Source organism: Trichoplusia ni, chromosome 12, assembly GCF_003590095.1.
Source record: "Trichoplusia ni isolate ovarian cell line Hi5 chromosome 12, tn1, whole genome shotgun sequence".
NCBI lineage: Eukaryota > Metazoa > Arthropoda > Insecta > Lepidoptera > Noctuidae > Trichoplusia > Trichoplusia ni.
This window is the reverse complement of record NC_039489.1, coordinates 4,549,027-4,573,254: the sequence shown is the minus strand read 5'-3', so window position 1 is coordinate 4,573,254 and position 24,228 is coordinate 4,549,027. Positions and strand designations below refer to the sequence as shown.

The 24,228-nt window shown below is 33.8% G+C and overlaps 1 protein-coding gene across 1 annotated transcript in view; it reads left to right on the top strand.

Annotated features, from left to right (window-relative positions):
- Positions 1 to 22,018, top strand: part of LOC113499296 — a 108,222-nt gene extending 86,204 nt beyond the window's left edge. The window contains exons 5-8 of the mRNA XM_026879718.1: positions 1,436 to 1,544; positions 6,847 to 6,958; positions 14,559 to 14,737; positions 19,852 to 22,018. Coding sequence (XP_026735519.1) covers positions 1,436 to 1,544; positions 6,847 to 6,958; positions 14,559 to 14,737; positions 19,852 to 19,952 — 501 coding nt within the window. The 3' untranslated portion in view covers positions 19,953 to 22,018. The remainder of the gene's footprint in view (positions 1 to 1,435; positions 1,545 to 6,846; positions 6,959 to 14,558; positions 14,738 to 19,851) is intronic.
- Positions 22,019 to 24,228: the final 2,210 nt, after the last annotated feature.

Below are 24,228 nucleotides of genomic sequence, written 5' to 3'. Positions count from 1 at the left end.
TTGTTCATACAGAAATAAGGGGTGACTCGGGAGTGAATTTCTTTTTTGTGACGACAGAATTATTGTTTTGGAATTTGTTTGGTCCTTTTTCTCGTGTGTGGTTGAGTTGGTGGCATGTGTGGATATGACATGTTTTGTCGACTAGCAGTGATGTGGTGTTGGATTTAGGCGGTTTAAAACAATTCTGAATGAGATTATCGGGGCATGTTATTTTCTAAAATAACTTGTTGCGATCGACGTGGCCCATATAAATAAATAATAGTTTAAAACAACTAAAAGCAAAAAATAATTTAGAAAAAATACTAAATAATTCAACAAAATTTGAATTAGTTTGAAAATTATTTTCTGTTTTAGTTCGGATTATTTACTAAATCGAGATTTTTTGAGTTTTTTAAAACTATTATTTATTTTACATTTTTTATCTCATATTAGTGTATACTTATCGGTCCTTCATAATTCAGTAGGATAAAATCAAGTCCGAAGAAGTCGGTTACAAACAAACAAACTTACAGTTGAAGCTAATAAACGCGTTAAAAAAAGGACCTGATAGACATTTATATCGAAACTCAATATAATATTAATTCTAGACTAAAGATTCTAGAGTTTACTTATATCATTAATTCCAGTTCAAATATTAAATTTGCTCTAAATTAACCTCCCTCTCTCCATTATGTAACCTAAGATTTACACAGTAGACTTAACACATTAACAAATCAATGATACATACGTAATACTGTATCAATTTGGTTAATTGATTTCCATTCAATTAATAGTCATAGAACAACGCGCTTAATTCAAACAAACGCTCTTTACTTTATCAGTCATGTATAGGCAGACAAAGGACCAAAAGTAGACTTACAGCCTTTTGTTTATTTCGAGATAATTATTTGAGTTTTGTCTATTAATTATATTGAATTGTAATGACAGAGGTGTGATATGTCTCGGTGAATGATCTGAAAGTGTTAAGGTCAAGTTATTTGAATAAATGTTTAGATTTATTGTTAAGATCATTTTGGAAAGTCATAAATTATATCTAAGTGATTTTTTTTGTGGCAAGTAGGCTTATTTATAACTGTGCACAAAAACTTTTTAAACTTGATACCACTATTACATACCGTTTCACTAGACGGAAAATGAAACCCCTCGCGACTCAAAGATTGAATTCATTATTGCGGGAGTCGTCAAAACAAGGAACTATAGAATCGATCTGATTATGGTGACTCTTACTACTAAACCGAACTGATTTTCATGAACATTACTATGGATGAACCTAGGAAAAAAAATGAAATAACAAATAACTTTTAAAAATTTTGCTTTTCTGATATCACTGATTATTTTGATATTTCTGATGTTCTATTTCTGATAAACTGAGAAATAGAACATACGAAACACATTTTAATTTCTTCCATTCCTCTAAATTATATTTCCATTTCAGGACTGGACGTTAAAAGTAAGATTCGTTCAGAAACGGGACGCTGGCATCTACGAGTGTCAAGTGTCCTCCCATCCCCCAACAAGCATCTTTCTCAAACTCGACGTCGTAGGTAAGTTTGGTAGATATTTTATTTTTATACGTAAGAGATTTGTGTCGCGAAGTGAAATTATGGAGGAGAGATTTTAGATTTTCACTGGTTCAGTGGGTCGTGTGTCGAGGTGAGGTTTGAATTTTAAGTTGTACTCTAGATTTTTATCATGTGAAAAATGTATTTTGTTGAGATATGTGAAGAATTTGTGAAGAAATGTCTTTTGGCGGTAAAGAAAACTGTTAAATAAGATGAGACCAAGTATGTGATAAATAGAGTTTGTGACCTAAAAGATATCAGATGTAGTTAAGGTCAGAAATGGGTAATTTTCTGATCCAAAAATCTAGTCAAAAATGTTATAAATGTCAATTACAGTCTAGAAAGAGACTTAAAACGCAGCACATAAATTTGAGTACATAAATTATGATTATTAAACTAGGATTCGTCAATAAAAAAAGCATCCCCAAACATCTTGAAAATTTGGTCCTTCTTCCCACAAAAATTTACGTCGCGGAAAAAAGGACCGAGTTCCATAAACATTCATTCAATTTATTACATTTCTATTTACTCTTCACTTATTTTGGTCTATAAATAGGTCTCGATAAAATAGTCTGGGAGCAGCATAAGTCGCGGGAACCTAAGTATCAAGTGTCACCCCATCTATCTTGAAAGAGTCTTGGGACTTCTCTACGTTAGTGCACGGAATATATTTTAATCTGGTATTACTGAGGAATTTAGGAATGAATCTTTAATCTCCAGCGGTGATGTTAAAATTCGATTTGTAAGTTCTTTAAGTTGAAGAAAGATCTTGTTTAACAATTCGTTGCAATGTTATGATGGTCATTTTTTGTAGGTGTAATTTTAAGACACCGTCTTTGGCCTTTAAACATATTGTACGGATATTAGGGTAATAATGAAGAATAGCTACACATTGGGAGAATAAACCAACAGATAGATTGTACAAGTTTTCAAATAAGGTCCTGTTAGAAAACATGGTAAAAAAACTCAATATTTTTAAAGTAACTATCGTGAGACTAATACATTATTAAATGATGCTAATGGCATTAATCGGGCACTCCTGGCAAAAACGCGTGAGTAAACCGTTGCTCCATTTGAAATAAAATTGTTATGAAAAACATATAGATTGATCACCAGACACGTGATTATAAAAACTTTTGTTTTAATAAACCTTTAAAAGCAGCACAGTCAAACTAAATCTATCTCTTTGAATCAAACGAGTTTGATTATTCGAGTTCTCTTAAAAAAAAACAGTTTTTTACCCGCATTGCGAATGTTGAAGTCTTATATTTTTATAACCTTTTTGGATCTAAACATGAAGGTTAGTCTATCCCAAAAACCTCTGAGGCATATAATTTTGAGCTTAAATTCCCTTAGTAATAGATACGCTTATATAACTTTAAGTACATATTAAAAACACCTGGTTCGCGTAGAATATTCCCTCGGAGACACATTATACCAACATGTTTGAATGAAAATAATAGTCGTACGTTAGAAAAAGCGTTTTTACGTAACTTGAAAATGTGTCTTGAAATTCTAATTTTTTGGACGTGGGAAAAGTATTAAAGAGAGAATGATTATGGTAGGTTTAACAACTGATTAAGTGTGAGTCAAGCTCGCGACACTGATGTTTCTGAACATATTGGCCAAAGTAAAACAAAAATAAATTATTGCTACCGAAATAATCACAGCACGACATTTTGAAGTGGTATGTGACAATGATTAGGGATAACCTTTTCTGGCCAGTAGGGCAGCATTTCTTTTGTCCTCGCTATAAACCAATGCCAGTTTTCAAATCAACCAGTTTCGTGAATGTCACTTATAGAATTTTATTGCTGTCAAAAAAATTTATCACACCATATTTAAGCTCTTTGTCTTCCTGACTACTTCCTTACAAATACGTCAACATATCAAAATGCACCGTTATTAAATTAATAACATTTGTTTCATCTAAACATTTAAGACCTCAAAAATATTCCATAAACTTTTCCTTCTATGATAATAAAAAGCAAATATTCAAATGAAATTAATGGAAAAGTCAACAGCTGTCAGGCTGAAAAATCATATCCCATTTATCTTAATTTTGGGCCGTAATAAAAACATACCTGTTATTATATTCAGGCCCGAATGTCATTTGATACTTTAAAAACAGCCCTAATCACATATTTGTATGTAAATGACCTGACCTCGTAGTTTAGAATGGCGCCCAACCCTGTTATACAGGGTGTAAAGAATTTCGTTGGACGGAAATGGATCGTGACTATGTATAATAATGGGAATGGAAATTTTGTGACTGGTGAAAAATTGCGTTCAGTTCAGTTTAGAAGGGAGTAGCCGTGGAAAGGTGACCTCGGTAACGTGACATGCGTGACATGTCGCGGATTTGATCTCCGGGAGGGACAAGCATTTGTGATTTGTGACCTACGAGTGCTTGTTCTGTGTCTGGATGTCTTTGAGCAAGACACAATGTTTTTTTATAATTTAAATTACATTTTAGTTACAAATAAAATCCTGTTTTTTTTTGCTGCGTGGACGTCAAAAGTTTAATTCATGTCATCCAATTACTGGCAAACGTTGCTACTAAAACACCAATATTTGACCTGCCGATAAATTTCCTGCTGTTGAATGAAGGACTCTTCTTGAAAGTAAAAAAAAAAAACACTATCTTAAAAACACTTTACAAAATGTTTCACGTATATTCCAGAAATACAACAACATGCTGTATAGTCGTCGGTATGAAGGGTAGCTGTGAAAATAATTAAAATCCTTCAAATTTCACCGTTGCGAGCCCTAACGGCTTTATTTGGCGCCAAACTTCGTCGTTCCTTTTTTAAACGTATGGTGGAAATTTTTAAATTACGTAAAAACGTTTTATGAATACTTTTGACTTTTAAAATTAAAAAGGCTATGATTAGAATGAGAGGAATTAATTTTGTGCCACTTTCAACAGACTTTTTGGCACTGAAAGTACTTGAAACTGTTATTTTGTAGGTATTATTATCTTTTTCATGACTTGTAATAAATCTTAACCTTCTTCCTCATTGGCGCCGTTTTGAAAGTTTATCTTCTTAATTAAGAAATACTTAATAGTAATATACTTATACTGAACAACAAATTCTAACAAGAAGGACCAATTTTGTTTGCAAATTTGAGTTTCTGAATTATCTTTAATAATACCTATTTAATTGACTACAAGCTTAAATCAGTTCTATAGATATACCAAAATGGTCTCTTTTTCTTTGCCACAAATCTACGATTTCGCCGCCATATTGTTTGACCAAGACTTGAAACTTGAAGCTCAAGCAAAGTAGTCAATGAGGCGGTCCGATTCTTATTATAAGTTAAAGAAAAAAGTTCAAGATAACAAAAGTTGTTATAGTTCACAAAGTATTAGTTGTCTTGGTATTCGTATAATATTAACAAGCAAAAAATATGAAGATATTTGAGAGATTTAAAAGAAATAATGAAAGTAATCTTTAAAGAGCCTCATAGATAAAAAGGTCAAGACTAATAGTCAGACTCGCGAAATTGAAGGTTCAGTACCTACATGTAGGCAAAAAAATCTCAAGACTGAAGCAACGGCACTCATATAAAATGATAAATGTACCTATAATACAAATCAAACAACTCAAAAAGCAAAGTAAAGCTAAACCACAAACATACGGACGGTAATAGGGTTCCGTTCGACTGGTCGAATTCGAGTCTAGGTAGCTTGGCGCATTATGAAGGATTGCAACGGATTGCTATACACCGACACAAAAACGCGGATGACGTAGCACGGCGCGCGGCGGTTCAGGTTTAGTCAGTTAGAGTCTGACACTACCCATTTCCCCCGAGAGAGTGGGTGTCCATGAGGATGCTACCGCCTTAAAAGATGGCTTGGCACATGTGACTTGAATGTTTGTGAAACTCCTCGCGACGAATCATTCGTAGATCTCACAAATTATTGTCCTTACAACCATTTGACGTAGTGATCTCAATAACTCGGCTATCCGTGCAGTCTAATTTCTATTTTTCTTTAGTGTTGTTACACAATAGGCTCTTACCAAGTTTAATTGCATATGGTTTCTAGCATTGTTCTTTTCTTTGTTTGATTTGAAGCAGTTCAAACGAACGAAGTCAAAAGCAATTAAAAAAATACGCTGAATGAGTGTTTTAATACACAATGGACGATACCTACTTAGGATTTGTTTTTTGTTTTAATTGACGAATGTAGTGGTGGCCTTGCGGTTACGTACAAGCATTTATGTGCACGAGGTGTAGATTCAATTCCAACGCAGGTCAAACAGCAATGTGATTTTTCAAGTTTATTGGTACGTTATTAATTATACTAAGACACCGCTAACAAAAGGTGAAGGAAAAAAATATGAGGTGAGTAGACTTCAGATATTGGCATCTGAAAATCGGAATATCTGGTGATCAATGCTCAACCTTCCCTATATGGGAAGGGGGCCTGTGCCCAGTAGAGGAACATATATGAAAAAAAAAACATCGTATCAATGAAGAGTGTGTATAAAACCACGTCAGAGAACCAAACGAAAAACAAAACCATTTTTACAAAAAAAAACCCTTATCTTCAGTTGATTAAAATGTTGATTTTAATTTCACAAATGCCTTGAAAACTCAACAAAAATTACTCTAAAAGCTCTAAAACTCTAAAAATAAATACGTCAACACAACTCGACGGCTGTAGTCTAATATTGCCATCCACAGTTGCGTAAAGAAACAAATTTCATGTCCCACAAAGTGACGTCATCCATGAGTAATGCGTCGAGCGACACAAACGAATTACACCAGAGTTTGGTGTCCTTACATTTTGCAAAATATATTTCGTTAAAACCCTTATTGACCCACTTGGTGGCACTCTTCTAGATTGTCAACATAAAGACTTTATGGTCTTTGCTGCAATACCTAGATAGGAATGAAGTGGAATCTAGAAATGGAAGAAAGTGCATACTGTGTTGTACCAGTGGAGAAATATTGTCTTCAATTTTATTATTTGGTGTCTGATTCGAATTGCTCTTTGTCGTCTGTCAAATATATTCGGTCATGTGCCAATCGGATTTGCGACACAGTTGGTAAAAGGTCTAAAGAATAAAAATTATCAACCATCTTACCAACAGTTGCTTAACCTCATTTACCATTGATTATATTTTGTTATTATAGCGGCAACAGAAATACATTATCCATTCTATTAATCCATTTTTATGTCTCACTATAAGGATCTCCTAGTTTCCATATTCACACTCAAACGTCTAGAACTTCGTCAAGAATAAGAAGAAATAACCAAGGTTTTTGTTCACAGAGGCGAGAGCACAGATCTCCGGGCCGACTGAGAAATATTTAAAGCCAGGGTCCACTCTGCGACTGCAGTGCTCCGTCGTACAGACAACAGAGGCACCAGCGTTCGTATTCTGGTAAGCATAATATAACCATCTGCCAAAATTTTGACCTACGTTGAGGTCGACTTCTAGTTTAGCCGGATGCAACTGAGAAACAGGGGTTTACAAAGCACGACTGCACTCCTGACCTCCTTAACCCAGTGATCCAGGCAACACGACTCAACCTATCGAACCAAAACACGAAAGTATTGCTTGATGTAAAATTTTCGGCGTTCTAGCTACTCGTAACAATTGTGAATTACATGAATTTTTTATATTCTAGCCGTAAGAATTGTCAAAGATGTACGCACAAATGGCAACCTCACAGCCCATTATTTAACGCACCTGGAAAATTTAAATAATAGCTGAACCAGAATAAGTTGTTTGCTATAAAACATATTTCTGTAGAGCCTTTTTGGAGCTCATGTAAGGGAGTCCTTCAAATAAGGTTGAATACACTGTTAGTCATAATTACTTAAAAAAAGAACATATTTGCAACGGTTACTTGATAAAACGACTAGTTACGAACCAACTGTCTTTATTTCCTAAAACAACTATCGAAATTTGAGTCACGACACCGCAACGTCAGGTTAAGATGGGTCTGAAACTAGTCGGGCAATCCCTATGAAAACGCATGATAAACGTTCTATCAAATAATGAACAATTATGAACGTACCAGATGAAATTAAAATGTTTGCTTTGACAGTTAAAATACACCGGTGAATGTTTAAATATTTGAATAAAACATAACCTTTTTTATTTACATGTTTCACTGGATTGGAAATCAATTTACTTGTTAAACAGTAATGTTTTATTGAATCAAAAAATAATAGAATGGCTATTTAAACATTGGAGGAATACATTGTAGTTTTTTTTTTCTGATTTCGTTTATTTTCTCGGGATTGGTGATAATATCGCTAGCTGTCCCAGCAAGCGAACAAAAATAATGCGGTTATGAAAAGTAAATTTTGTCCGTTTCTCAGACCTACCAAATATGTTCACAAAACTTCATGAGAATAGCTCAAGCCCTTGCGAACAAGTTCAGTTTTGTACAGCGTGGCACGAGATTTTGTATATTTAGCTGATTGTCAATGATCAATGTATCGCAGTCGGGACCAACAACTGCAGAGACTTCCCAGACTAAAGGCGTTGAAATTATCTCTGTCCGTCTGTTTGTCTTTCACGCCAAAACTAGCCTTAAGAAGGACATAGGCTACTTTTCAAAAGGTCTGTAAAGGCGGTTAGGGAGGGGTCAAAGTTTGTAAGAATATTTTTTTTACCCATGGACTACGGCTTTAAAATTAAGCTGAAATATTAAAATAATAAATAAGAAACTTTGTCTGTCCGTCTGTCTGTCTCTCTTTGTACTCTAAAACTCACGAAGGAGGAATCTCGGGCAACAGCTAGTTCTATATAAATTCTTTCAACACTTTTCTCTACAACTTCACGCCAAGATACACAAAAGCAACGTACGGTTAAGAGAATTAAAACCCAATGATTGGATAACTTGAACTATGAAAGCAACGGAAATTGATACGGAGAGAGATGGTTCGCTAACGACAAAGCACGTCTTATTTACACTGCACAAGAGATTTATATACGAGCTGATTTAAAATGAAAGAAAATTACATTTTATTTGTGTTACAACTTATATATCTCTGCAATATTGCTATAATAAAAAATGTAATAAGAATAAATATCGAGATTGAGCAATTTACTAGTGCGTTTATTAATTAGATGGGTGACATTTTTTTTGTTTTTCTTTAAGGTATATTACAGATCCCCCGGTTTTTCGAGGCTGACTGGCACTTTACGGGTTTTTAATTTTATGTAGTTTAATTATGTTTAAGGTGCTGAAATAATTTATCAAATGCTTAAAAACATATTCTTTATGTCACATTTTGTCTGTTCAAAATTAAATTATGATGATAAAATATGGGCAATTTAAAAACGTTACCTGTTTTATGCATATTAAGGACCCAGCTCATTTCATTTTTCTAAAACTTACATAGTATTCCATAATACAAAAACCTCTGCAATGCATTCTGATCTCAACAATACACGTTCCTTATAATATATTTTTAATACCTATTTCAATGGACTTCTTTGTCCAGTCTAAGCCTTAGCAAAGTTCTGACCGAAGCTACTTCAACGGACAAAGCCGCCTTGAGTGACCTAAGTATGGGCTAAGTATGGCCAATGCGTACAACTGGCCTTAATCTTTCAATGTCTGTAATTGGCGTATAGAAAAACAAATGAGCGTTTTGTTTTGAGAGAAAAAAGGAAATGGCCTAAATCTACAAATCCTAAAAAGGATTTATAGATTTAGGCATTTGACGTTTCGTTTTTCTTTTATTTCTTAACTGGATAGAGTATATTTTTGTTGATTTAAGTTTGTGGGCTGAGATCGGGCTGATTTAATTATGGATTTCACCATGAAAGTTATCATAAAGATTAAAAAGATGTGTGATCTACACTCAAAATAGTACGCAGTCATTTATAAATGTAAAGTCATGAGCAATCCTTGACTATTTTTCTTTTTCATTTAAATCAAACAACCGCTTGCAATTTAAGTTTCACCACCAGAATGACTTCTCAAATTGGACTTCCTCTATTCCACAACAATAGCCCAAACTAAAAGGGGAAATTACAAAAACCGGTCAAGCGTGAAACTAATACGCGGTACAGAGGTTTCCGTATTAAAAGGCTAAAAAAAAAACAACTTTGGAAGAAAATTGAGCAGCCATCACTTTTACCGTATCGACCGTCGCTTAAACTATTTTTTGTCATGGCGGGAGAATAAAAATCTGTGCAAACCTTAACAAGTCGAGAGATACTTGTACCTAAGGTACCGCCTGGTTATAAACTGACGGGGTCTTCCCTATACAATATCGATACAGAACCCTAAAAATATAATATCAAACCTTCATCTCTAAGAAACCAGTAATAAAAATAAATATAAGAAGGCTCGAAAACTACATCAAATGTATTTTATTCAGTAGTTTGCCGAGAATTGGGTGCAAATTCAATTTTGATGCTCATCAAGAAATGTCACTGCTGACTCACTTTGTTGGATACCAAACGACAATGGGAATAAGTTCCGTGAGTTTGTTAGGGATCCGTACCGAAAGAGAAAATCGAAACCAATTATTAACTGACTGCACGGATAGCCGAGTGGTTAAGGTCATCACGCCAAACGCAATATTCGCGACGTTTCGCGGGTTCCACTTGCGTAGAACAAGCGTTTGTGTGATCCACGAATGCTTGTTCCGAGTCTGGGCGTCTTTGTGTATGTGAATTGTACGTTGAAACCCCCCGCGATACAAACCTCCGGTATAGCAGACAGGGTCACTAGCTACTAGACCAACAGGCCAGTCCATTGCCATCTTACTTCACCTTACCACATTTATACGGATCCCTCAGTGACTCGAGTCCTACTCTCTCTCGAACGGTTTTCATCCGATATTATTTAATACCGCCGGTACCCTTCACTTCGTTTGCGTGTAATATCGGGAATTTCATCAAATCTTCGTAACTTAGTGATGTGTATTGGGTTTGAATGGAAGAAAATTTGTTCAACTTTATTGTTATTTGGCTTCCGTATTCCGGGAGTTTTCTTGGAAGTCCTTGTATTAGTTTGTAGTTAACGTACTAATTATATAGAGGAGTTCCAATGTTTTCGTAAAGTTTGTTACCCAGTTGTCTAGGTGATATTTTATTAATATTAATTATATTGTAGGTTTTTTAGACTTTTCAACTGAAAGGGTGAAAAGGGATCCCTATTACTAAGGTTTCAATATTTTGTGCGTGTGTCTGTCACCAAGCTAAGCCGGTACAAGGTTTACCATGTTAGATAGACAGTTGTATTGTTTACGGATGATGTATTTCTGTGGACTCCATGACAAAAATTGTTTAAAAAATCTTATACGAAACCTTTAGTTTCGTTGGTCAGTTTCGCACCTGCCCGCCTTTTTTAACAAGTCATTTACATTTACACAAATATTAAGATATAAGTTGGCTTTCAGATTTAACAAAATCCTTGAATCTCATTTCATGCTATTTAAGCACACCTTCATATAAAAAAAACAAATGCAGACATTTAAGCATACCTGAGCTAAATGAGATCAAATTCGAATACTTTTATAGCTATCATTGATGCCAATTTCCTTGAGTTGAGTTCAAAATTAACAAGATTATCATTTTAAGGAAACTAGTCTACTTCAATAGTACACACAAATTAATTAAGGAACTTTAGTTTCGCCACATTATTACTTGCTAATTAGTTTCAACTTTAAGTTATTAAGGTGTTGTTTACGTTGAAATGGAACTGGTACTTGTAGTTTAAGCAAACAATTGTTCAACAAATGTTCAGAAATATTCTCAAAAATAAAATCTACGTTAAGCCCTTAATAATAACTCTTAAAGACTCAGGAAGCTGTGGTAAGGAGCTCAAGGCTAAGCTATATCTGAACAAATTGATCGATCACAGGTTAAGTTTACGCTTGACACGGTCGGCTCCTAGATGGGTGATCAACTTTGTCATTGCGAGTTCCTTCTTAAAAAACTGGTGCGTAGCTATTCCCATTGTTAACATTTATAATATTTCATAAAGTTGAAGAGTTTTTTGGTTTGTTTAGTAGGCGCCAATATTAGAATCTACTCGTCCTATTTTTTTAATTCTTTCGGTTTTATATAGGTATAGTCGGTTTATTAAGAAAGGTTATAGAGTGCTATAACTTTACACTATGATAAATAGGAACGTAGTAGTCATAGAATAATACTGGTTATTGAAAACACAGATAACCTGCTATTCAGATTGTAATGAAATACAAAGTGAAAAACATCAAATTTCAGACAGGACTCCAACCCACGACTCCTGGCTATACGCGCCAACCCCTTCACTAACAAACATAACGAGGTCACTTACTAAGAATTTGAATTTGATTACTACATTATGACACATCTTATGACGGACCTGATCGAGAATATTATCTCAACTAATATGTAAAGTAATCTAACACTTCAATTACAAACAATATCCAGTAAGAATCAATAAAAGTCCAACCATGAATTTAATTAAAAGACATCTTCAGTTTCTATCGGTATTCTTAGAGAAAACCAATAAGAAACTAGAAAACACTACTCTACAAGCAAACTTAAGACAACCTTTAAAGTAGTTTCATGTAAATAGAACAGCTGTAAAGCAGCCACTTGAGAAGTACCGACAGTCCAGTAAAAAGTTTCAACTGAACATATTTAAATAAACTGGTCAAGTGAGAGACTCGTGACGCAAGGTTCTGTACGCCCGTGACTAATACATTTGTGGGTACATAACAACAAATTTAAGACCAATGCTTACGCAACGTGGTTGTGCAAGCTTTTTCCTACTCCTCTTATTTCCTACTTCTGATGAATTTCGATGTGGGTTCAAAAATAGTAAATCGTTTTCCTTGAACATTACCTTAAGATGATCATGGTTGATTCTGGTTTACAGGAGTTGCAATATAGGCATGAGTGGCGGCTTTATCCCATAATAACAGATTCAAAAAATCTAAAAACACACATGTCATGTCCATTTCAATTTTGTCAAAATGGGCCCAGTCGCAGATATAGTTAGTTATATTATAGTATAGCAGACATAGTAAATTTCGTTGTCATCGGATTTAAAACAGCCCTGAAAATTTCAGCCTGCTAACTTATCGAGAAGTGCCTCAAAAATCCAACCGGAACGACAAACAAACATGAAAATGAGTGAAAAAAACGTGGAAAAAAAACGGAGGGACATCGAAGCCTTAGAAATAAGGTTTCATTTCTACCCTTTGGTTACGGAACCCCAAAAAGAACAAATAGAAAGTAGACCAATTGTAAAAGTACATTTGAACGGTCCTCCAACTTTCCCACTGGCTATTGGCCAAAACTGTGTCGCTGTTTGATATACCGTTGTTGATTTAAAACTGAATATTAAGTATGTGTATGATTTTCGTTGTTATATGAATGGTTATTTTACTGGAAAGTAGGTTAATTTAATATTTTCATCGATTGAGCGGATTGTCCAGAGGAACATTTATAATTCTGAATTTGGGTTTTGATAACAACCCTTGATGTAAAAAATAATTTATGGCAGATAATCAACTAAATAAATAAATAGGTATCAGATTGCATGATTGAGTCTAATAAGTTCTTAAGTCGGGATGGTAAATGGATATACAAAAAAAAAAAAAATAGATACGTATTTTTGCCGTTTTTGAACAACTTAAACTTACCTAGATAAACTGATTTAAAAGTTTAGGAGAGGGCATTTATAATGTGACATCACGCGTACGTTCCATTATCACGCATCAAACTACAAAACGGAAAATTAACACGATCCCCATTGTGATCCAAGTTCCAGTTGAATAAGTACATAAACATACGACCAATAGCTAAAATAGTTACTCACTGGATGTAATCAAACGATAAATACTTTCAGATACATAGAAAGAGACCGATGTTTTGGTTTATTTATTTGTTAGCGACTCTTCAACCGTAAATGAATTGGAAGATGATACGGGTGCAAACATTGAAGTTCCAAACAAACATGTTGGCGTTGAACAAGTATTTATATTGAGTTTATTCCGAGAAAATTTGGAAGCACTTGTAAATGAAGCAAGAAAATAATAATGTAACCTTGTACGTTAAATTGAATCTTTTAGTTTAGTAAAATTAAACAGAATCACTTGAGCTGATTGCAATTATAATTGAAGTTGGAAATCTTTATGCTATTAAATCTTTTATCAAACAAAACTAATACTTGACTGCTCGGATAGCCAAGTGCTAGGTCACCATGCCAAACCGTGTATCGCGAGTTGGATCCAAGCGTATGGCAAATGTTTGTCACGAGTCAGGACACTTCAATGTTTGTCAGTCGTAAAAAAGCTTAGCCAGTAACAATAAAGTAACTATAAAAAGATTAATTAACTATACATAAACCACTGCAGAAAATAAAACGACATTCAAAGTCACAAAAAGTTAAAAGTCCAGTAATTAACTTTACCACACTTTTAAACTCGAATGATGCTTCTGACAATTTAATTTGCTTGGCAAAAGCCGATTTGGCATCCAGACTTGGCAGCTACCACATTTAGACTGACGTCGCCAGCAATTTCTTATACATCGGATAGGCAAATTGGCAGATATGGCCGCCGTGCCTCGAATACTGTCACTTATTGGGAATGCTGATTCGACTATTCATTATTTACATCACGTAATTGAAAATTGACTTTAATAATCTTGGGATTAGATTCATTTTGTATTGGAATTCAGATGAACTTATTTCTTATTTAAATATTTATTTACTTTATTTTCTGATTACTTCACAACACAGATTTTTTATTGTTTTTTTTTATTTTTATTTACTTTGAGATTGTACATTTTATTTTTGATAATATTTTTTTTACTTAAAAAATTCTCAGAAAAAGCAAACGCTAAGAATATCGTTCTAGTTTCATTACAGCAGTATGGATACAGTATTACCAATGATGGATAGTAGACTGCAAATAACTAAATATGATGATAATATAAATGATGAAACAACGCTACATCAAATACTCAGCCAAAACGCTTCAAACAAACTTACACCCACCATCCTCTTCACCAGGTATCACAACAGCAGAATGATCAACTACGACGCTGAACGAGGCATCAACGTCACGACTGACCCCGTGCAGCGTCTGTCAGACCTCCTCATCCCGGCAGCCAGCGTGTCCCACGCCGGGAACTACACCTGTGTGCCCAACAACGCCGTTCCTGCTAGTATATACGTCCATATTTTTAATGGTGAGTATTATCTATACTAATATATAAAGCTGAAGAGTTTGTTTGTTTGAGCGCGCTAATCTCAGGAACTACTGTTCCAAATTGAAAAATTCTTTTTGTGGTGAATAGACCATTAATCGAGGAAGGCTTTATGCTATAATCCATCACGCTGCGACTAATAGGAGCGAAGATACAATGGAAAATGTGAAAAAAACGGGGCAGGTATAAATCATAACTTATATCTTCTACCCACGGGGACGAAGTCGCCGGCAACAGCTAGTTTTATCTATCAGTCGTCAGGCACGGTGGAGTGATAATTTGCGCAAGATGGTTGGCAGGAGCTGGACGCGAGCAGCTGAAGATAGATCTCGATGGCGTGCTATTGGGGAGGCTTATGTCAGCAGTGGATGAGTGTGGGCTAATGATGATTCCATATATGATTTAATCTACTCTATATTATATCACATTCTGCAAAAAACGTCCACGTGTAGCTCTACAAATGTTAAATTTGACCGTGTTGGTGACAAAGAGAAAACAAACAACGTCAAGCAAATTACTAGCAATCTTAAAACTTCATAAACTAGCTTATTCCTCTTATAAGTCAATATTACCGTACCATACTATAGTTTTCCATATTAGTAACGTGACTGACAAAATTTAAATCTAAAAAACAGAGTTATCTAGGTACTTTTGACCTTTTTGATTTGAATAAAATTAATCTTCTGATGTTTTTAACTCGTTATTCAATAAATGCCATTGAAAATGCGTTTTTATTTTCCACCAGCGTAGTACTTGAATATGCTCATGTAACTCTCTATACTATTTACTCCTGAAAGGTCGTTGAACATGTAAAATTGATAAAAGGCGTAATAAAATAAGCCACGCACATCCCTAACTACAGTGAGAACGCAAAATACACGAACGTGATTGATGGCATCGAAAATAAGTCAAACATGACGGAAAAGTTTCTAAAGATTTTGTTCAACATATTATATAGGAAAGTTAATGTAATACTTTCTAAAGCAGAATATCAACAGAGAAAATATGATTACGTCATAAGCTTAGTCTTTTCCGGGGTTTGGCGTCTAGTCTAACAAGATTCAGCTAGTGACCATTGTGTTCTCCAAGGAGCAAATATAGGGCCTCCCCAAACCAGTAATCTTGGCAACTCTATACATTAGTAAGACTTTCTGTCTTCTTACTACTACAGATGTATCAGTGACGAATATAGTACATGGAATTAAAAATAAACGCGCAAGGAACAGGAAAAGGCAAGGAGGAAGTCGTTATAACATAGAAGATCATCACAAGGCCGACCGCGCCAAGCTTTACTTAACCTATGATCGATCGACTCGTGCGGCTGTTGCTTACCTAAATCCTTTTAGCTAATGACATCGTGAAATTCGATACGGAGAGAAAGCATGTATGAAAATTTCAGATAAGTAGTAGTAATTTAGAATTAAATAAATTTATTTGGCTGTGAAAGGTCAAAGTCTTCTTATACAAATGAATTTATTATCTTGTTTAAATTCATAAATAAACAATAAATATAAAAAGAATCCGATGCTTTTAAAATGAAAGGCAAATGTACACAAGTAATTGATATCATTCGTAATAATTTAATGAATATCGTCGATGCAACGAACAAAGAAATTTTAAATGGAGTTTTAATGAAAATACAAACATTTGAAGATGAAAAGCATAAACATAAAGAAAAAAAGAAAAAAAAGGTTGTTTGATACGTATTGTGAAGCGCGAAGAACGCGTTGGAGTGCTATTCTATGTACACATTCAAAGTGCTTTTAAATAATCAAATGCAAAATTTATTATTTTCAATTTTTAATCCTTGTTTGCCTTGGTACATAAAATGTACGAAGTTTTGTTAGTTGATCTTGATTTCAAGCATATTTTTGTTTTTTTTTTTAAATATATAGCTTAAGCCGTAGAACTTCCCCAATTATGGGGTAAGTTGGGCATCGGAAAAGAAATATCGTAGTCCTATCATCATAGATTATATTCTTTGAGACGAAGAAACTTAATTCTAAACAGACATTTCATTCCACTAAAATTTGAACAAACTCGTAAATCTAGTTTAAAAGGAAAATCTCAAAAACCTTCAGAACCAAAGAATGTCAAGAGCCAATAAAATATGCAGAAAAAAAGAGCAAATGTGAAGAAGACTTGATCTGGAAACGCTGGCACCAAGCCATAACGAGAGGAAGAGCAAGCGAAAATTCCAACTTAAGGACTTGTCACTGACATGTACTTATATGGTCAATGGAGTTCAGATATGAAAGGGTGTTCGACAGTTTCTAGTACATCGATAATTCATATGAAATTATTGAATCTTTAAGCAAATTAAAGTTCAAGATTCGGGAGAAAAAGTTTGTTATCTTCAAAAGGGTTTTGTGTAGATGTATAGATAGAGCATCTGAAGCCTAAAAATGGGACACGAAATAGGTTACACAAATAATCTAACTTCTACATGTGACATTCAACTTAGTATTCATAGATTAGCAGTAAGACCTAGTGATCTGTTTATAGTACTTACTACGAGATTCCTTGATATTTTTTTTCCTTAGAAATAATTATATTATTTTGCCATTTGATAAATGATTTATCTCACGAAATCTTCTAGCTAGTGCGTCAAGAAATTCCAAGATCACCCTCATATTGCTTAAAAGCAGACGTTCATTCTGAGAATTACAGTTAGTACGACGTTTGTCAGTTTTGCAGACAAGATGGCGTCACATAATTTGAGAGAGAAATAAAACAATATTTTACTTATCGACGTTGAGACGCTAAAGTAGTGTTACATATCAAAAATAGATGAAGATGTAACTATGTTTTGATATTATGAAAACAAAATGTTTTAATACGTTTAATCTTACACAGAAAATCATAATTAAATTTTGTTGTAGTGAAGCGTTCCTAAAAAATGATAAACATCAGTTCTTCACGCGACAGTGACAAAAGCCCGGGATGAGTTTGATCCTGGAATGAATTCATCGCCTCCCAAATCCACGCGTGAACTACTATTATATCACAGTCAATTTAGTTACTGATATTAATATAATTATGCCCTAAGATATAGTACTCACCCTGTCGCAGTAGTAATAATAATAATTGCAAAAACGGTTTTCAATGAAATATTATCAAACAACTTAACTTGACCCTACCATCCATAAATTAAAACATTTCCCTGAGACAATCAAAAATCTTTGACGGAACTCCGAAGAAAATAGACAGGTAATATTTATTTGATATGAAATCCCATACTTACATACTCCAACCTGAGCAAAACGATGTCAGCTGACGTAGCAAAATTTGAGAGAATCCAGAAAGCATCGAAGGAATTTTCGTAAAATAAAAAACATGAACAACGACCTTTTTCCTCGACCCTCGTAGATACTGTCGACAAAAAGGAACCCACGTGAATAAATTCTAATATTTCTTGGATGATTTGACAAGGGTAGGCATAATGAAATATGGGAAATGTCAAATATTCTCTAGAAGTCCAAAAAAGCGCTGCTAAACGAAGGTATATTATTTCGTCTCCTGAGGATTGCTGACTAGCAGGGTTTTTACTATTTGTAAATTAATTCAAATTGACCTAGAATGGGATGAAAAATCTTGAACGGATAAAAATATATCTATGTATCTTTTGTAAGTTGACTAAAACCTCTTTTTAGAATACTTTTTTAGGAAGGTTTGGACTTTTTTACAAGTTTGTTTTTCTTTGTCATCAAACAAGGTGTAATTACCAAAAAGTCTTTATCTTTCTTGTAATGTTTTAAGACTTTTTAGTTAATGTTATGTTTGATTTCACTTCAGCTCAAATCACATTCAAAATATATTAAAATGTCTAATGGTTTTCCTTGACCCTATTCTCAACCAAAAAACAACTTATTAAAGAACTCTTCGAAGCAAAAATTTCAACACTTAGGCATGCTTAAATTAATTTACAACAAGTCCAAAGTCCAAACTCAGTCTTGAAAGTACAAAAATACCTAAAGACTTCATTTTCAATCGCAGGCAAATGGTTGAGCGGCTCAAAAAGAGGCTCAGAAAGAGGCTATCTGAGACTTGGGCAAAGAAATCGAGTCAATCAGGTGTTCATTCGACTGTGAATATATCAAACATCTCAATGATTTCACGCACTATGCTTGGAAAACGCGGCGTTTATTTTTGCGTCTTAAAAAATATTTGTTTATATTTTTTACATGCTAAAACGTTACAAGGTAGAAATTACATTGAAGTTTCGTTATTAAACAGGAAAAATGGAAAGATTTTGAACTAATTCAGAAGCCACTTTGTAAATATTTTCAAATATTTTCCCCTATGGAGAGTAAAAAAGAGATGCAAAGTAAGTTTACAGGATTCATGAATTTTTTTTAAAGTTCTAACAATAAAATTAAATATGGGAACATCATAGCCATGTGATACAGTACTACGCAAAATCTTGTTTGAGTGTTATTATTGTTGTCAGGATAAACCGCAACGTTATTTCAGCATAGTGCGTACTCCTCCAAATATTTAAGTTATTCGATCAAGATATTTTTCTTCACGAATGAACTTTATGACAACAATTTACTTAAGGCCACGCATAATTTATTTAGAAATCATAATAAATAACATTTAGCTGCCAAATTGAAACATAAGCTGATGTGAAACTTCAATCATGAAATTCATAACGAATATATTTATGAGAAATAAGGGTTTAGGATAAATTGACGCGATATATTAAAATGGTTTTTGCTAAGAATTATACCTCCCGTAGGTTACACAATTTTAGACACTTTAAAAATATTATATAAGATAATTTTATGAGTTTGAAATAAACCAAAGAAAAAAAAACACTACATTTCAACATCTCGCCATTTATAAAACTGTTTCTATGTAAGAATCAATGTCAACTGGCATGTATCGTTCTGTTTGTTTGCTCCTACTTTATAAATTCCTGCTAAAGCATTGCTGAACTGCATTTGATTCCACAACTGAAAAATAATCGAAATCAATAGTCATTACTGCAAATAGTCCTATTTCAGATGTCATGTTATATTGATCACTTGGGCCACTAGCCATTAATGTAATATTTGAAGTGTAACATGACTAATATAAATTGTTTTCCACAGGGGAGAACCCAGCTGCCATGCAATCGTCTTCACCGACCTTCTTCAATCAACTCCACAGCATCTTATTACCGGCTTTCATCAGTCTAAACCTGATACGGTGACAATTTCACTAGCTATCTAACCAAAATGTACCCTATTCGTAATAGCAAAGTGTTTATTTTAGCGTGGAGCGAAATTTTGTAGTAAGCATCTGGTGTCAAATATATTTAAGGGTTGTTAGGAATATGAGTGGCGTAGACGTGTTTTGGTTAACTGGTTTTAGTGAGTTTGTTATTTTCACTTTTTAAACAAAATAAACAATCACCTATTTTTTTGTATTTATTTATTTTAATTCGGATTATATATATAAGAACAATGGCTAACTTATTGACAGACATACCTTAAAAGTCAATCAGTCAGAGAAAGAAGCAATAGTTGTGTAATTATAAAAGGCAATCAATTAAAAAAAATAAGTACTTATTTTTGTTATCATACCAATAGTTTAAATGAAATGGTAGACGAAAATGAATTGGAGCTTTCCAATCAGTCGAAATATTCACAAATAAAAACCAAACCATTGCATCAAATAGAACACAAAAACTAATGAACACACATAACAAAACTGAAACAGCATTCGAATAAAAAAGGAAATGAACAGTAGAGAGAAATTGAAACAAAGACCTAGAACAGAATCTAAAACAAGGCTGGAAAAAAATAACTAGTAACCAATACGCAGATTTTCATACGCCATTAGATACAAGGGTAGTGAACAAACGACCTATTTCCCTCGACTGGTTTCCATCGATACGCATGGAGCATAAGCCCATACAGACTAGAATGGAATGGGGATAGGTTTTGCAAGAATTTGTAGACGGGAAAAATCTGGACTTGAAAAAGTTGTGGATTTCGGAAAGGAAATTTGGAGGGTATTGTTTTTGAATGACAGTGGTATAAAATAAGGTTGTATTCATAATTTAGTGAGTGGCTTAGGTACCGATAATTGATTTATATGTTTTTTTTTAAAAGGGGAAAACTTTCGACTGATTTATATTTTACCACATTTTTTATGCTACTGTAGTTTATTTTTCATATATTTTGGTTCCATCGTTTCATCGTTTATACGTGTACAGGTTTGTTGACAACAAGACTTATCAAGACAGAAAGTCTTCCCAATTTATCAAATAACGAAGAAATAAATCAAAATTTTCGATCAGAACAAACTCGAAACGGCCAACTTCTAAGCTGCGTCAATCAGATGATCAATTTATTTGAGGAACGTGACAAAAATAACCGACCGACGCGAAGTACAGGTCGTTCCATCTTTCATTGTTATCGTAGCGTAAAACCTTTGTAGCAAGACAATAGACGAATGACGCCTAGCGCGGGTATAAAGACGGCCCGAGAGTGGAAAGAAATGGCCTAATTAAAACATCTACAGAGACCTTCGAGACTGAAAATAGAATATCATTTTAGTACATAATCTTTAACAGCACAGCATGCCTACCCGTAAGTAACTTTAATAGGACCTTCGAGTAATTCGCCGAAAATCGTAACAATTAGAATCCTAATTATTTGAAACGACTTTTGACGGTATGGGCCTGGACGAAGATCGGTCCCGTTTTAATGTTCTTCCACTTGGTATAAAGATTAAATTCTATGAATCGAAAGTTAAGGGCGAGGAAATAGATGGTCGGAATGTGAAAGGTTTCGAAATTGTCAAATTAAATTGGAATCGAGAGTATCTTTTGGCAAGCGTATTTCGATTTCGGGCCGCGTATCTTTACTTCAGAGATACAATCGTTGCTTATTTCAAAATGGCATTTCATGTTGCTCTTCGAAGAAGGTATTTAAAGCAAAATTCGATCTTGGTTTTTGGATAGCTTCAGTAATTCAATCAAGAGCTATCAGATAATCTGTTTCATTTTTAAGATATATTTGATCTTGAAATGCATCTGTAAATGAAAATGTTACATCTAAATCTTCTTTTAGTTCAACTTTTTTAAAGAATTCATATTGTTTTTTATTTAGAATTTTATATTAAATTCTATGTGTAAAGTTTTCAGTGTTCATTTTGTTACATGTTCAATATGTTAGTATCAAAATTCAGAAAACATTTTGTTATTAAAAACCTACTGAAGGCTTTTGACGTACAATGATTGAATATATTTTATTAAAAATATTCAACTTTATACGAAGTGGTTTCAATAAAAAATATGAGATAGATAGATATTTCTTTTAAAGTGTAAACGTCCATATTTTAAAATTCCTTATTAAACCAAGTTAACAAAAAGGACACAGCTGCACCCTTTTCAGAAGCCACTTTCCGCCCCTCTTCATTTTTCGACTCAACTAACATAAGTGAGTGAATCCATCATCATCATAACACTTGACTAACATGTCTATTACTCTTTTTAGGGTGTGTTGGTTCCGTACCCATAGAGTAAAAATAGAACCCTATTACTGAAGCTATCAGTCTGTTGGTCCGTCTATCACCAAGTATCATAAACTATGTTAATCAGACAGTAGAATTATTCACCAATCATATATCTGTTGCCGTTATAATAACATAGAATAAATATAGAAGTTTGCTAACTAAATCCCACCTAACCACTCCTAAAATAAATAATAATAATAAATGCGGACAACATCACATACATTGTTCTGAACCCAAAGTAAGTTGCTAAAGCACTGTTATGGAATTCAGATACAACGAAGGTACCACAAACACCCAGCCCCGAGACAATGTAGAAATTTGAATATTTACATTGGTCCCGTTTTTTTTTTATATTTTGTATTATGTTAGTTAACATAATACAAAATATAAAATGTATTCATGCATGTATTGTACACGACAGATTCGATAGTCCGACTAGCCCTAACACTAAACTTTTATGCGTTTAAAAAAACAATATCTCCAAAACATGTCAACTAAAAGGCTTCTTTACTCAAATATTACTCGAATTCCTTCCTTTTCGCATTATTAGTGCACAGGTGTTCCATATTCCTGTTACAACATTTAGTACCAGATTAACAGTGTAACAGATGATGCTCTATTTAGAACGAAAATGCTTACTATATTAAAATTTCACTCCACGTTCAACGTATGTATAAAACAATGAGTTTAAAATACGAGACGATTGTAAATTAACATTTTGTAATGTGAACTCCTTGGTTTTTGTTCACCTTTAGGAAAATGATACTTTAGATAATGACACAGAGTACGAGGCAAGAAAAGCACTAGTCATTGTGAATCTTATCGACGTGATAACAAAATACACAGTCATTTGAAGGCAGAGGCGAGAAGGAAAAGGCAGCGAGGTGCCTTGAGCCTGCAAAACCTTTTTGCAACTTGCGGCGACACTCAGTCTTATGACCGCTTCAATCCACTGTTTTTTTCAGTGGGGAATTAAGCTAAACAATTTCTACGGAACCATCTGTGAAATTCATGAATTGCAGGGCTCTTTAAGTAAATCAAGCGCTTCTATTGGTCCTATAAACTATACGACAAGCTTCTCATCCCTGAGGGATTGACCAACAATTGAATGGGGTAATAACTGCGTCTCTTTTCCATAAATACATCTTTAAGATATGGTTCATCTAGTAGAACAGAAGTCACAAGTGAAATTTTTCTAACAAATACGCCAAATTTCTATTCCATATATACATATGAGTGATTATTTTATTTAGTAATGCATCTTCTCTCCTCTGCCACTACTTCTTCCTTTCCCTACAGGGTCCACAATTATCACCTATTCAATTTTCAAGACCTTGATTCATAGTGGAGTGCACATTACATAAAGTATTGTGACTTCAAACATCATAAACGCATGTCTAAATATCATTTGTCTATTGGCCTGTCTGACAAATTGTCTGGCTGTATAATTTAATATAATGATGTCTGTAATACTATTATGTTAAGCCAATGTAGATACTCATCTGAACATACACATCTCATGACACGGTTACGTACAATCAATAGTTAAGTCCCAAAATATTCGTTATGGGGGATTTCACAACCATTTGAAAAAATTACAGAGTAGGAACAAAACATTTTCCATCATAAATGAATTTATTGCTTAATTGTTTGGCATTATGAATCTTATTTCTTTGTTATTACAGTTCAAATTCCATTATAATGAAATTTAATTTCATCTTCAAAACCACAGATATATAAACGTTGGATACACGAAGATGGTTAACATTATATCAACTCTTATGTACTTCTCATTACAGTTCAAATTCCAACAAATGTAAATTATTTTTATCTTTAAAACCACAGGTATAAATGCGAAACAAAACTGTACCGCACCACATTCAGCGGCAAAAGTAACAAATATGCCAACATGTCGGCAATAAAACAAAACTAAAAGTAATAATTCCAGCGCGAAACTGTTAAAT